General features: G+C 42.1%; 1 protein-coding gene across 1 annotated transcript in view; it reads right to left on the bottom strand.

Annotated features, from left to right (window-relative positions):
• The window catches only part of IQGAP1 (IQ motif containing GTPase activating protein 1), a 100433-nt gene that overhangs the window by 47886 nt on the left and 40294 nt on the right, over positions 1 to 12253 (bottom strand). Inside the window, exons 6-10 of the mRNA XM_080808150.1 lie at positions 7771 to 7838; positions 6742 to 6855; positions 5988 to 6166; positions 5211 to 5295; positions 372 to 535 (exon numbers count right to left, since the gene is read on the bottom strand). Of these exons, the coding sequence (XP_080664276.1) occupies positions 372 to 535; positions 5211 to 5295; positions 5988 to 6166; positions 6742 to 6855; positions 7771 to 7838 (610 nt within the window). The remainder of the gene's footprint in view (positions 1 to 371; positions 536 to 5210; positions 5296 to 5987; positions 6167 to 6741; positions 6856 to 7770; positions 7839 to 12253) is intronic.

Raw genomic sequence — 12253 nt, 5'->3', positions numbered from 1 at the left:
TGGCCGGAGGAAACTAGCGACGTGTGCTTTCTTTTAAGTAGAAATCCCCAAAGTCAGAAAGTAAAAGAGACTCAGGTTTTCCCCACGGCTTTTAGTTGTTTCCAGTGAAGGGGTGGTTAGGTTCGGAGAGAGGTACTACCTGTTTAAGAGGGCTTACAACTGGAAAAGCAAAAGAGAGCTAAAGACAATGTTTTCTACCCGAGGATATTTTAAAAACCTACATCTGTATGCAGGAAAAAAAGTCATACTAAAAACCATAGGTTATACTCTAACTACAGGGGGAAAAGGCCCCGTCAAAATCTTTGAAGGACAACACACGATTCACATGACTGTGCATGCACGCCCGCGGCTTCGGCCCGCCCGACTTTTACCTGTCTCTTCTGCTCCCTGTCGCTCAGGAGCTGCTTGAGGTACCAGTCCCCATTCTGCTGCTGCAGCCCTCGAAGGCCCAGAGCTGGAGACTGCAGGGCCTTGAACAAGGCCAGTGCCACGCCCTGCTCCAAAGCCAGGTCCACGTTTGCTAAGGCAGAAGATGCTGAGGAGGGGAAAAGGCCACAGTTCATGAGAACACTGTGTGAGCATCACAGCCTAAAATACTCTTCCTTCCCCCAAACCGATCTCAATTTCAGATGAGGGAAATATCGTTCAGATGGCCCTTGTTCTGGAATATCACGGAAGCACAAGATCTTGGGACTGGAAGAGAACCTTAAAGTCACCAGGTCCAGGGGTCCCCAGCAAGGCTGTTCGTCAGTTAATGGATTCCTGGACACGCCTCAGGCCTACTAAAGAGCTTCCAGATGCAGACACCTTGGCACCGATACGGGCAGCAACAGAAGAGGCGCCAATCCAAACCAATGCATGTCTAAATGCCCTCTAAACACCAAGTTATTTTATCTAGATGAAACTACTGAACAGGAGAAGGTTTCTCCCACAGCAATTTACTACATCTTTGGGCAATTTTCCTTAAAAACAAAACAAAACAAACTGAAAGCTTTCACCCTACTGCTGACGCTTAAATACATCCAGTCCCTCTTTCCCTCTGGCAGTCCACCACAGACTAAAAAGCCTTCATTCCTTCTTAACAGCATCAGTCTGAATCCCTTCACTACTCTGCTACCTCGTGAACACACCAGGACGGTGAGTGCCCAGACAGCAGGGGCGGTCTCACCGCGGGGAATGGTAGCGGCTGTCTACACCCTCTTGAACTCTCTACTTCGAGAGGATCATGGTCACAAGAGGTCTTTAACATCTGGCAGTGAAAACCTAGGTGTTCCTTAATCTGAAAACAATAAAGACACATTCCTCACTGTGTTGTTGTTAAGATTAAACGAAATCACATACATGAAAGCACTTTGTATATTGTAAAATTAACAAGGTCTTAGGTTGGCAGTCAGAGTAAGGTATTTTCTGACTTCAAAAATAACAGCCACTGGGAAGTGATCATTACTGTATTATTTTCAGTTTCCCCATTTTTAGAAGAAAACAGAGTCCTCCCACCATGCTCCACCCAAGGATCTGATTTTATCTCAGAAGTAGCAAAACAAATCAATAATAATATACTAAAAATCAAAATATCTGGAACATAGCAGCACTTAAAAATTTTAAATGTTTTAATGTTAGTAAAAAAAAAAAAAGAAAATTAATATAAGGTGCTAAAAGGAAAGAAAAAATTTAATTAAAAAATTTTTAAATCTCTGTAGACGCCTATGGGACTCTTCACTTCTGCCCAGGGATCACACCTGCAGCTCAGCTAACTCATCACCACACCAAGGCGCCGGCTCCTGGAGTCCTGGCTGCGGGTCCCTGTGACCATCAGCCAACAGCTCGCCCACACTCCCTCCACAGCATTTACCGACACCTGCTTTGTGCCGCAAACACGGCTGTGAACAGAACAAATGATGTCCGTCCTGGTAGAGCTTTTACAGGAGTGGGGACAGAAGATCAAACCAATACAGGTAAACAACCAGGCTTTCTCTAGGTATGCAATGTAGAATCTGAGATTATCCATCTACAAAAGCATCTGGCCAATTATGCTTTTACTAGAAGCATTCTTACGACATAAATGAATTTAAATAAGCATTTACTAACATTCATACTATAAAGATGATGAAGTTTAGAACATTATTTAAATACTTTCTTCCACTAAGTTCTAATTTTCCTTGTTCTACAAAAAAAGTAAATAAAAACTTATTCTCATTTTTAACTATCTGGCCTGCAGCTGTCTCCTGGGGCAGTGGCTTCAATGCTGGTCTCACACCCTCAGGGAAAGAATCTTATCTATATTTAAGATGATTCCTGGGACCTAAAGTTCCCGTATCTTTCTAGCACACAACTTTCTCTTGCTCCAGACTTGTTCCCCGGTTAGGAAAAGATTGTCCCTCTCTGGGGAATCCTGCCTTACCCTCACCTCGTCTATCCAGTGAAGGTTCCTACACAAACCTCCAAGGAGAAGTCATTGTTCCTTTCTTTTCTATGACTGCACCTCATACACCTTTGATGTCTTGTTCTAAGCAAGTTGCCCTGGAATTACTCACTTGCAGGTCCCTCTTCCCTGCTACACTGAAAGCTACTCAAGGGAATTTTTTTAAGAAGTATTTATTTTAGAGAGAGGCCGTGGAGGGGGACGGGCAGAGGGAGAGGAAAAGAATCTCAAGCACAACACGGGGGTCCGTCTCACAGCCCTGAGATCGCACCCTGAGATGAGACCCTGTCGGGCACTTTAACCCACTGAGCCACCCGGGGCACCCCTGAAAGGAACACTGTAAACACATACGGCCACGGCTCTTCCCTCAGAGGTTTATAACCGACTCTCACTGACTTAGCCAGGTAAAGCCACAATGGTTATAAAATCCTACACAACATAGTAGGAAAAAAACAGCCTTATTAAAACAAAGAGTGTTTTATGCAGTGTACGCAGCAAGAAACAGGCTGGACTTTCTTCTCACAGAGAAAATCTAAAGATAAAAGGACACTCTGGTTTGTATCTGCTGGCTTAGGATTCATACAGGTAGATACAGCACAACACATCACCCACACGTGAATGGAACAACTGTTACTCTATTCAGAAAACCATTATCTTAAATGAATCGGGATGGAACAGAACACAAAGACTGCTGGTCGGGATTTAAAGCCCCCGGTCATACGGAGCTGGTAAAATCCTGTAAAGTTCTCTCTAGTTATTTGGATTCTTGGTTCAAGGAAGAAATTAGTGCCTCCCAGTGAACACAGAGGACACAGATTACTATTACTATCGTTATTATCCTCTTGAGCAAAACAAGGTCAACTCTGGTTGAAATCAAATAAGCTTTTTAGTTTTTCTGGTGAGTCTAACCATTACACTAGGAATTACAGGGATTTCAAAAGAAGCAGGACTCCTAAGTAATCTGTACTTTAAGGAGTTAGAGATGTCAGAAACAAAGGCAAGCAATATAAGACAACATATAGTTGCATAGAAAATTATGCAGTTGGTCTATAAACGCCACGGGAGAGCAAGAACGGGCGCAGGTGCGGAGTGAGGTGGACCGTGAATGCCGGGTCTAATCTGGGTCAGGTAAGAGATCAGGCACGAGGGCATTATAGTGGGAATACACAATCAGCAAAAGCTGTGATAATGCCAATGTTTATGGGTACTCACTAAATACCAGGCAATTTGTATGCATTATCTCACCATCTGCAGAACAAGTCTGTGCCACAGGGGTCCCATGTCACACAGCTATTAGTAAGAAGCCCGGAGAGCAAGACCCAGGTCCAAGCCACTCCAGAGCGAGACTCTTTCATGAGTCAAGAAAGGAACAGAATGAATATGGGACACAATTAGGCAAATGAGTTTACGCAGAGAGTTGTATGCATAAAATACCACATTAAAAACTCTGCTATGCTAGGGATCTGCTTTTTGTCTGGCAAGTAGTAAGGAACCAATCAATGCAGGTTCTATAGCGCAAGAGTGACAAAACGAAAATGACGTTTTTAAGACATAAATTCCTCAAAAGTATGTAACACATATAGAGAAAAATCAGTAAGAATGGTATAATCTCATTTTTGTTTAAATATATTTTTAAAGATATGCATAAAAATATCAATAGTAGTGGGGCACCCGAGTGGCTCGGTCAGGCTCCCTGCTCAGTGGGGAGCTGGCTTCTTCCTCTCCCTCTGCCCCTCCCCACTGCTTCTGCACGTGCATTCTCTCTCTCAAATAAATTTAAAAAAAAAAATCAATACCGTTTATTTCTAGGGAATGGAGGTCTAATTTTTTTTTGTGGTTTTGGTTTATATCTGGGTAACCTGTATTACTCTTCGAAATAAAAATGAAATTATAATATTACTTTCAAAAATAGGAAAAATACGGGCGCCTGAGTGACACAGTTCATCGAGCCTCTGACTCTTGGTTTGGCTCAGGTCCTGATCTCAGAGTTGTGAGACTAAACCTCGCACTGGGCTCCACTCACAGCATGGAGTCTGCTTGAGATCTCTCTCTCCCCCTCTGTCCCTCTCCCTGCTCCCTCTAAATAAATAAATAAAATCTTTTTAAAAAATAAAAATAGGAAAAATAGGGACACCTGGGTGCCTCAGTCATTTAAGCGTCCGACTCTTGATCTCAGCTCAGGTCATGATCTCAGGGTCATGAGTTCAAGCCCTGTGTTGGGCTCCACACTGGGCATGGAGCCTACTTAAAAAAATAAATAAGGAAAAATAAAATCCCTATTTAGATTTTTTCTAAGTGTGTTAATACAGGGTAAAAGAGTGAAATTAGCCAACAAGAGGAGTTCTAGAAGCTATAGCAGATAGAGGGAGGGCCTGCCTGAGGAAGACGGCAGCTGAAACGGAAGACATATGTACACAAAAAAAGGCAGAAGCAATAGTTCGTAAACAAATCCACTAATGTCTAAAATAAACTTAGGAATTCTAGGTGGCTCAGTCAGTTAAGCATCTGCCTTCAACTCAGGCCACCATCCCAGGGTCCTGGGACTGAGTCTCAAATTGGGCTCCCTGACCAGTGGGAATCCTGCTTCTCCCTCTGCCTGCCTCCTCCCCCGGCTTGAGCTCGCTCGTCCTCTCGCTCTCTCTCTCAACCTGACAAATAAATGAGTAAAGTCTTAAAAAAATAAAAATAAAAATAAGGTAAATGAACCATGTTGTCAGTCCAAGAACAGATCAACACCCACATTATTCTGTAGCATTCCTGCAGGTACCCAACTCAGGGACGTACTTACTGTTGACTTTGTTTATATTGCCTTGAATTTCAGCTTGAGTGAGCAGCTCCTCATAAACGTCCCTTTCTCTCTCAGAGTTTTCTGTCTGAAAGTGAGTAAAAAGTACAATGAATCAGTTCAGGTCTCTAAGAAGACCTCAGAAACACTCTTATACTGCTCCCCCAGCCAGGAGAGAACAAAGAGCAAGGGTGTGGCTTAAAACCCTTAATGGAGCACACAGTGCAATGCTACACAGCTCTTAAGTAAAAACATGAAAAGCAGACCCCCTTGTTAACAACAAGCCCAAGGAAGCTTCCAGAGCTGGGCAGGAGCAGGAAGCCCTGGTGAACCCTGCTCACTCAGGAGCCTGCATCCTTGCCTGGGACTTGAGCAGAATGGCCCACCCACAAACCAGATCTCAGAACTTCTCATTGGTTCGCACAAAATTAAAGAATAAAAGTCAAATTGGAATCTAATACCAAAAGACTGCATACGATGTAAATCCATTTCATTTATATGTAATTCTTAAAAGGTAAATACAGTGATCGATTCAGACTGGAGGTTGCCTGGGGTTAGGGATGGGGAGTGGAGGCTGATGGTGAAGAGGGACCGGGGGACTTTGGGGTTGATGGTTTTGTAACCACACACATTTGTCAAAACCCATCGAACCATACGTGTAAAATAGTAAATTTTACTGTGTATAAACTATACTTCAAGAAAACCGATTTTTAAAATGGAGTCATATCAAACAATGAAAGAATATAAATCAATTAGAAAGAAGAAATTTTCCATTTTTACCCTATTTTTAGCGTTGGTCATTTTCTCCTGCTTGGCCCGATAAAGCACATCCTGGTACGTGGAAGCCAAGGGCTCTTCAAGATTTACAAGCATGGCATTGGGGTTTCTCAGAGCCGCAAATGTGTCGGCTGCAATTCTACGGTCAACAGCCTCATTAATGGCAATAACGGCAGCATGCACTAAAAAAATAAAATAAAGTAAAATAAAAAAATCAAAACATAGAACACTGGGGTTATATAGAGTAAGGGAGGTACATGACACACCCAGAACAACATCGTACCCCGTACTGCAGGAAAAGGCTCACGGTGATAGAGAAATGATGACCGGAGTTGGAGGAATGGCTCCCTGAACCCAGTAAGCCTAGTCTCCTCTTGGATGCACAGAGCCACAGCTCTCCCTGTGATCCCATGTCTGGGATGTTGAGTTTGGAATCTCACAGGGAAATATTCGTTAAAGAGCCTTGCAAGCAGGTATTATGGCAATGTTCACCCTCAATCATCATGTAAATACCATGACAAAAATAACAAACCCAAAGAGACAGTGAAATATAGAACTCACTTTCTAATGCTTTCATTTTCATCAAAATCACTCACTTCCAAATAACAGTAGCAGAGAAGACCGCAGCAGTGTTGACCTACCTCTACCGACCTAAGCTTGCTAGCAAAACTCCTAACGTCCAGGACCATCACAGTACTCCTGATTGAAGGCAGTAGCAACAACCCCATCTGAACCCACAAAGTTTCTCCTTGCTTACACGCAGCTTCATCCACTGAGAGCTCGTTAGCCAGGATGCCCCCGATCTTGCTGAAGGCAGGCATCTGGATCCCGTACTTCTCCAGCTCGATCTTCATGTTGTTGATTTCCTCTTCTACAGGAAAAGATGAAGACCCAGGTGAGCAAGTTAAGCACCTTTCCAGAACTCAGAGAAGGAAACAGATTCCCCAACTACACAATGGGATAAAGTGGCGGTTACCTCCTAGGACTGTTATGAGGATTTAATGAGATGATATACGGAAAGCACTGAACATAGTGCCTGGCACAAAGCACACACTATTATCACCATTATCAAGAGCATCAGAAGTCAGTGTAATGGAAGAAACAGCCCTACAGAAAAGAGTTGCTCAAAACTGCTACTTGTGGCATTTCCTACAATGAACTTGGGAAGGAGCAGCTGTGAAGGGAGCTCAGGAACAAATGACCCACGAGCCAGCCAGATGTCTTTACACACCAAGTCACAAGCTGCTATGGGACCATTCTGCTTCCAAGGCAGGAAGCCAAATGATAAAGAAAACAACATGTAAGGTTTGGCCCTTTGCCCCAGGTCTGGTGAACAACTTCCCCAGAAGGAAAAATGTCACAGATAAAAGTTTTATTAAATTTAAAATTCCCAAGTCTACAGAATAATGACCAGTTCAAAGGATTCGAATCTATATTACCCCTAACCAATAATACCACTGTCCTTTTTCTCCCCAAGCCCCCATCTCTTCAAGCATCTGACAACAGCAAATACATACAGAATAAGGTAAACAAGTTAAATTTTTAAATTACTAAATTGTCACCCCTTGCTTTGCCCACTGTAGGTACTTCCTAAAATGAAAGAACAGAGTTTGAAGTTCCGAGTTTACCTGTCTTCTCAATGCACCAGGAGAAGCAAGTTACACTTCTTTGATCTCTGTTGCCAGAGTGTTTTTTTAAGCCCTATGTCTTTAAGATTGGTACTGTTGACTCTCCAGGCTGTTTCCACATAAATCAAGCATTTCCTGCCAAGTCTGTACCTCCTTACCTGTGAAGTCAACCTTTCCATATAGGTCTTGAATCTGAGGAGCCAGGCCCAGTTTGAACAGGTACAAACTAGAAGACATGATATGCAAAAAGAGTTAGGCCTCCCGCTGCACCCAGCTGCTGCTCTTAGATTAAGGAGGAAAGTCAGCATAAAGAGAACAAACATTCTGAACATATATATCTCTGCATGCTGCCATATTCCCCTTTGCAGTTACCATACTTTATCTCAGGACCTTTTCTGAGTTTTACATCATATTGTCCTAGAAAGTCACATAATGCAATGCAAAACGCACTAGGCTGGGAGTCAGAAGATACAAGTTCAAGTCCCAGTTCTGGTACAAATCCAGTGTGCAATTAGATGTTATCATACATGTGAATGTAGTCTATCTAGGTGGAGAAACCTTCACTTCTGTACACCTTCCTGTGATCAATAAGTTTTAACTAACAAGATATCTATGAAAGTGTCGTGAAAATGGGGGCGCCTAAGTGGCTCAGTGGGTTACGCCTCTGCCTTCAGCTCAGTTCATGATCTCAGGGTCCTGGGATTGAGCCCCGCGTCGGGGTCCCTGCTCAGTGGGGAGCCTGCTTCCCCCTCTATCTCAGCCCGCTGCTCTGCCTACTTGTGATTTTTTTTTAAGTGTCATAAAAATGATTCAAATAAAAAGTCTTATTTAAACTGAATTCATATTACTGATGGAAAAGTTTCAGGTAATTTATGAGTTTTAAATAAACATCTTATCTTTATTGTTTAAATAAAAAAAAAAGAAATCTATTCAACTTTAAACCTCATGAAGGCAGGAACAATCAAAGTCTTGTTCACCACTGTCTACCCGGAACCTGGCATATATTAATAAATATTAACATTTCGTAGACAGACAGGTGGATAAGAAAATGTCTACAAGCCTGAATGACCGTAACTGGATTCTAAGGACCTAACAGATCAGAATCAATAATAAGAAGTGTACTTGACAGAGATGGACACGAGCAAGACACTGACGGCCTAGCAGTAAGGGAATAAATAAAAAACACCTAGGAAACAAATCACAGAAACTCAACAGAGTGACCTACAATTAGTGTAAATAATCTGTAAACCTCAGCTTGATCTAAACACAAATACGGATTGTGTATGTTGCATTCACAGAACTGATCAGGACTTAAACTGTACATGATAAACACAAATGTATAGTCTCAAAACAAGTCAAGTATTCGGAAAAGACATTCGAATTTATACATTCAGAGTAGCTAATTATTTTCTCAGATAACTACAAGTATGAATCATATGCATATGATTAAGTGCTTTTTTAAGAGTAAGATGCTCAAAATGGAACTATACAATGTTCTTCTCTCAAATGACTTTAAATCTATTCAACAAAATTTTCCAAAGCAAAATAGCCAATAACATTCTGGATCTATACCATGTACCCACTATATATATTATTTCTCCCATATAATATGTCCTACCCACGTTCCAAATTTCTTCAGGAATTTCTCACTCTTTTATTTCTACGTGGACAGCAGAAAGTGGATGCCACACATCAAGAAACTTCAAGAATGTCACTTTTTTTTTTAAAAGATTTTATTTATTTATTTGACAGAGATCACAAGTAGGCAGAGAAGCAGGCAGAGAGAGAGAGGAGGAAGCAGGCTCCCCGCTGAGCAGAGAGCCCAATGCGGGGCTCGATCCCAGGACCCTGGGATCACGACCCGAACCGAAGGCAGAGGCTTTAACCCACTGAGCCATCCAGGCGCCCCAAGAATGTCACTTTTATAAGCCCAAGAAGAGTGAGTTCATTTTTTAGGTCTTTCAAAGGTAAATTAAAGTTGTTAAGACATTCCGAGTTGCTACAAGTAAAGTAGAAGAGAAGCTAAGACATAGACACCATCTTTCTTTTATCTCAATTATTGAGAATATTTTAAGGAGGTGCTGGAGTTATGAATATAACCACAATGGCCACTCTGACCCTTTTGCCCAAAACCAAGAGTAGTCAACGTCAAAGCTGAAACTTTCAATCCTACCAGTAAACACCCCTTTCCAATCTTTGCTCCTGTTCTCCCTAATTTTACAAGCAACTGTTAGGTGCCTCCAACAGTCAGTCTGTGATTAAGCTCAGGTTCATTTTCCTTTTCTTTTTTTCCTACTGAACCTGTACTTTATAGCAATGGGGAAAGGAGGGTGTGGATTCCTCTTTGCTGCCTGCAGAGCAACCTAGAAGTCACTATGCTGATCTCAAAGATTGTTAATAAAGGCTCTTAAACACAAACACAGCAGTTGCTTAGGAAACAGAATCTAGTACCATCCACAGTCCCTGATCTAAATTCTTTGGGCCAGATACGAATTTAGGATTTCTCAGATATTAGAAAGGTTTTATAGTGTATACAGTATTATATAATATCTGTTTACTTAAGTATATACAGTATTACAAAACACACCAGCAAGCCTTGAGGCAGCACCCCTAAAAAAATACATTATTTTTTTATAATTATAATTTTATAATATATTACTCTGCAGAGAAACATACACATAATCACAGTAAGGAGACAAATATTCTAAATAATTTTAATTAATTCTGATCAGATTTTGCCAACAAATGAGTTTGAAACAAACTTAAAGATGATTTTCAGCTTTTACATTTCTTTTGAATTTAGGATATAGGATTATGGGCTAATTTAATCCCAAAATCAGTTCTTAGAAAGATAAAACATCAGAGGAAATGGAAATAAAGAACTGGGGTCTTGGGGCACCTGGGTGGCTCAGGTCATGATCCCAGCATCCTGGGATCAAGCCCCACTCCGGGCTCCCTGCCCAGCAGGAAGCCTGCTTCTCCCTTCCCCTCTGCAGCACTCCTGCTTGTGCTCACGCTCTCATAAATAAAATAATGAATTTAAAAAAAGAATAAAAGAATTGGGGTCTTATCTGAGGGTGGAATGTAATCCAGAAAAGTAATTTAGCAGGACTAAATACATGACTATCTCAAAAGAGAAGAAGAAAGAAAGGCAGGAAGGGAGAAAACAGGGAGCTAATAATGCTTTTCTGTTACTGCAAATCCAAAAGGGAGAAGGGGCGTCACCACACACAGTGAAGTGAGGTGCCTTTCTCGAACACTGCTGTACCAAGCGGTGAAGAGGAAGCTCCCAGCAGGTATAAACTGCCTGCCTATCAACAGCGGCCAGCCCTTCAGGAAAAACACTCCAGGGAGGAAAGAAATCATAAATCACCAACCAGAACACACTGCTCTGTATATAATTTCCAAGCACAGGCTGCATACTGAAGAGAAATGAATAACAATAGCAGACTTCCTCCCTTTCTGATTCTGAGAAAGGCACAATTAATGCTTCATCTCCAATTCAGGGACTTTGGGGGCCTGGGACCCAGGTGACATTGGAGAGAGCCGTGGCTACAGAACTCACAGAAAGGAGCTCCGCCAGCGGGGCCTCTTGCCGGCCACGTTCAGATATCCATTGGAGGTACAACCTTCACAAGGTTATCAACAAAGGCAGACCTCACTGTAACACTGAGCCAATCACAACACTTAGAATTAATCTGATTTTGGCTCAGACACATACACTTGAAATTGCTACAATCTGAACATTCCCCTAAACAACACCCACTTCTAAGTGTTTTTTATTAAATCTTGTGTTACTTTTGTTTGTCCATTATGACATGTACCTTGGAGGGAAGGAAAAGCAATGTAAGGCAGGACCTCTGTCCCTAAGATGCTAATAATGTAACAGAGAGAAAGACAGTGAACGTATGCAAGAAACAATAGAACTAAGAAACAAAGAAACATAGGTGTTTAGACAGAGGAATGAGCGGGAGTCACTGAAATCACAAAACCTCACCAAGAAGGTGGGAACTGAATTAAAACTTGACTGGATACACTGAGACAAACATGAACCGCCATCTGGTAAAAGAAAGTACCATTTTCTTTTCTCATTTATAGGGCAGAAGATATCCCCTTGAGCTAGAGAAGGAGAAGGAAGGCTTGTTACAATGTATGATTTTGACTACCTAGTGCATGTGAGGCATCTAAGTACTAGAGACACAAAGACAGGGGGAGTCCTGCCCCCAAGGAGTGCAGGGAAAGCCAGCAGCAAGAACGAAAACCCCGAGGAAGATGGAAAGCCATGCACTTGAAGAGGTCTGTGCCAACGCCAGAAGAGCACAAGGACGGGAAGGAGCTAATTCTGTCTGAGGGAGAAAAAGTAAAAGAAGGCATCCAGAAATGTGGCAATCCACAGTAGCAGCCGGAGAAGAATGTGGGTTAAACTCGGGAGTAAAGGGCATCCAGGCCGTGCAAACAGAATAAACAAAGGCACAAGAGCGTGGCTGTGCCCTGGTCCTCAGCTACGTTCGTTCTTTTGTGGGTTTCACACGGCTTCCAGGGATCCAAAGGGTCTGGCACATATTTGATCAAACCTGAGACAACAGGCTTCTCATGGGTCAATATGATACATATATTCATGTATGTAATTAACATTTATTA

The sequence above is a fragment of the Martes martes genome (assembly GCF_963455335.1).
Source record: "Martes martes genome assembly, chromosome: 7".
Classification (NCBI taxonomy): Eukaryota; Metazoa; Chordata; class Mammalia; order Carnivora; family Mustelidae; genus Martes; species Martes martes.
Note: the sequence above shows the minus strand (reverse complement) of the source record. Positions and strands in the feature narration are given on the sequence as shown.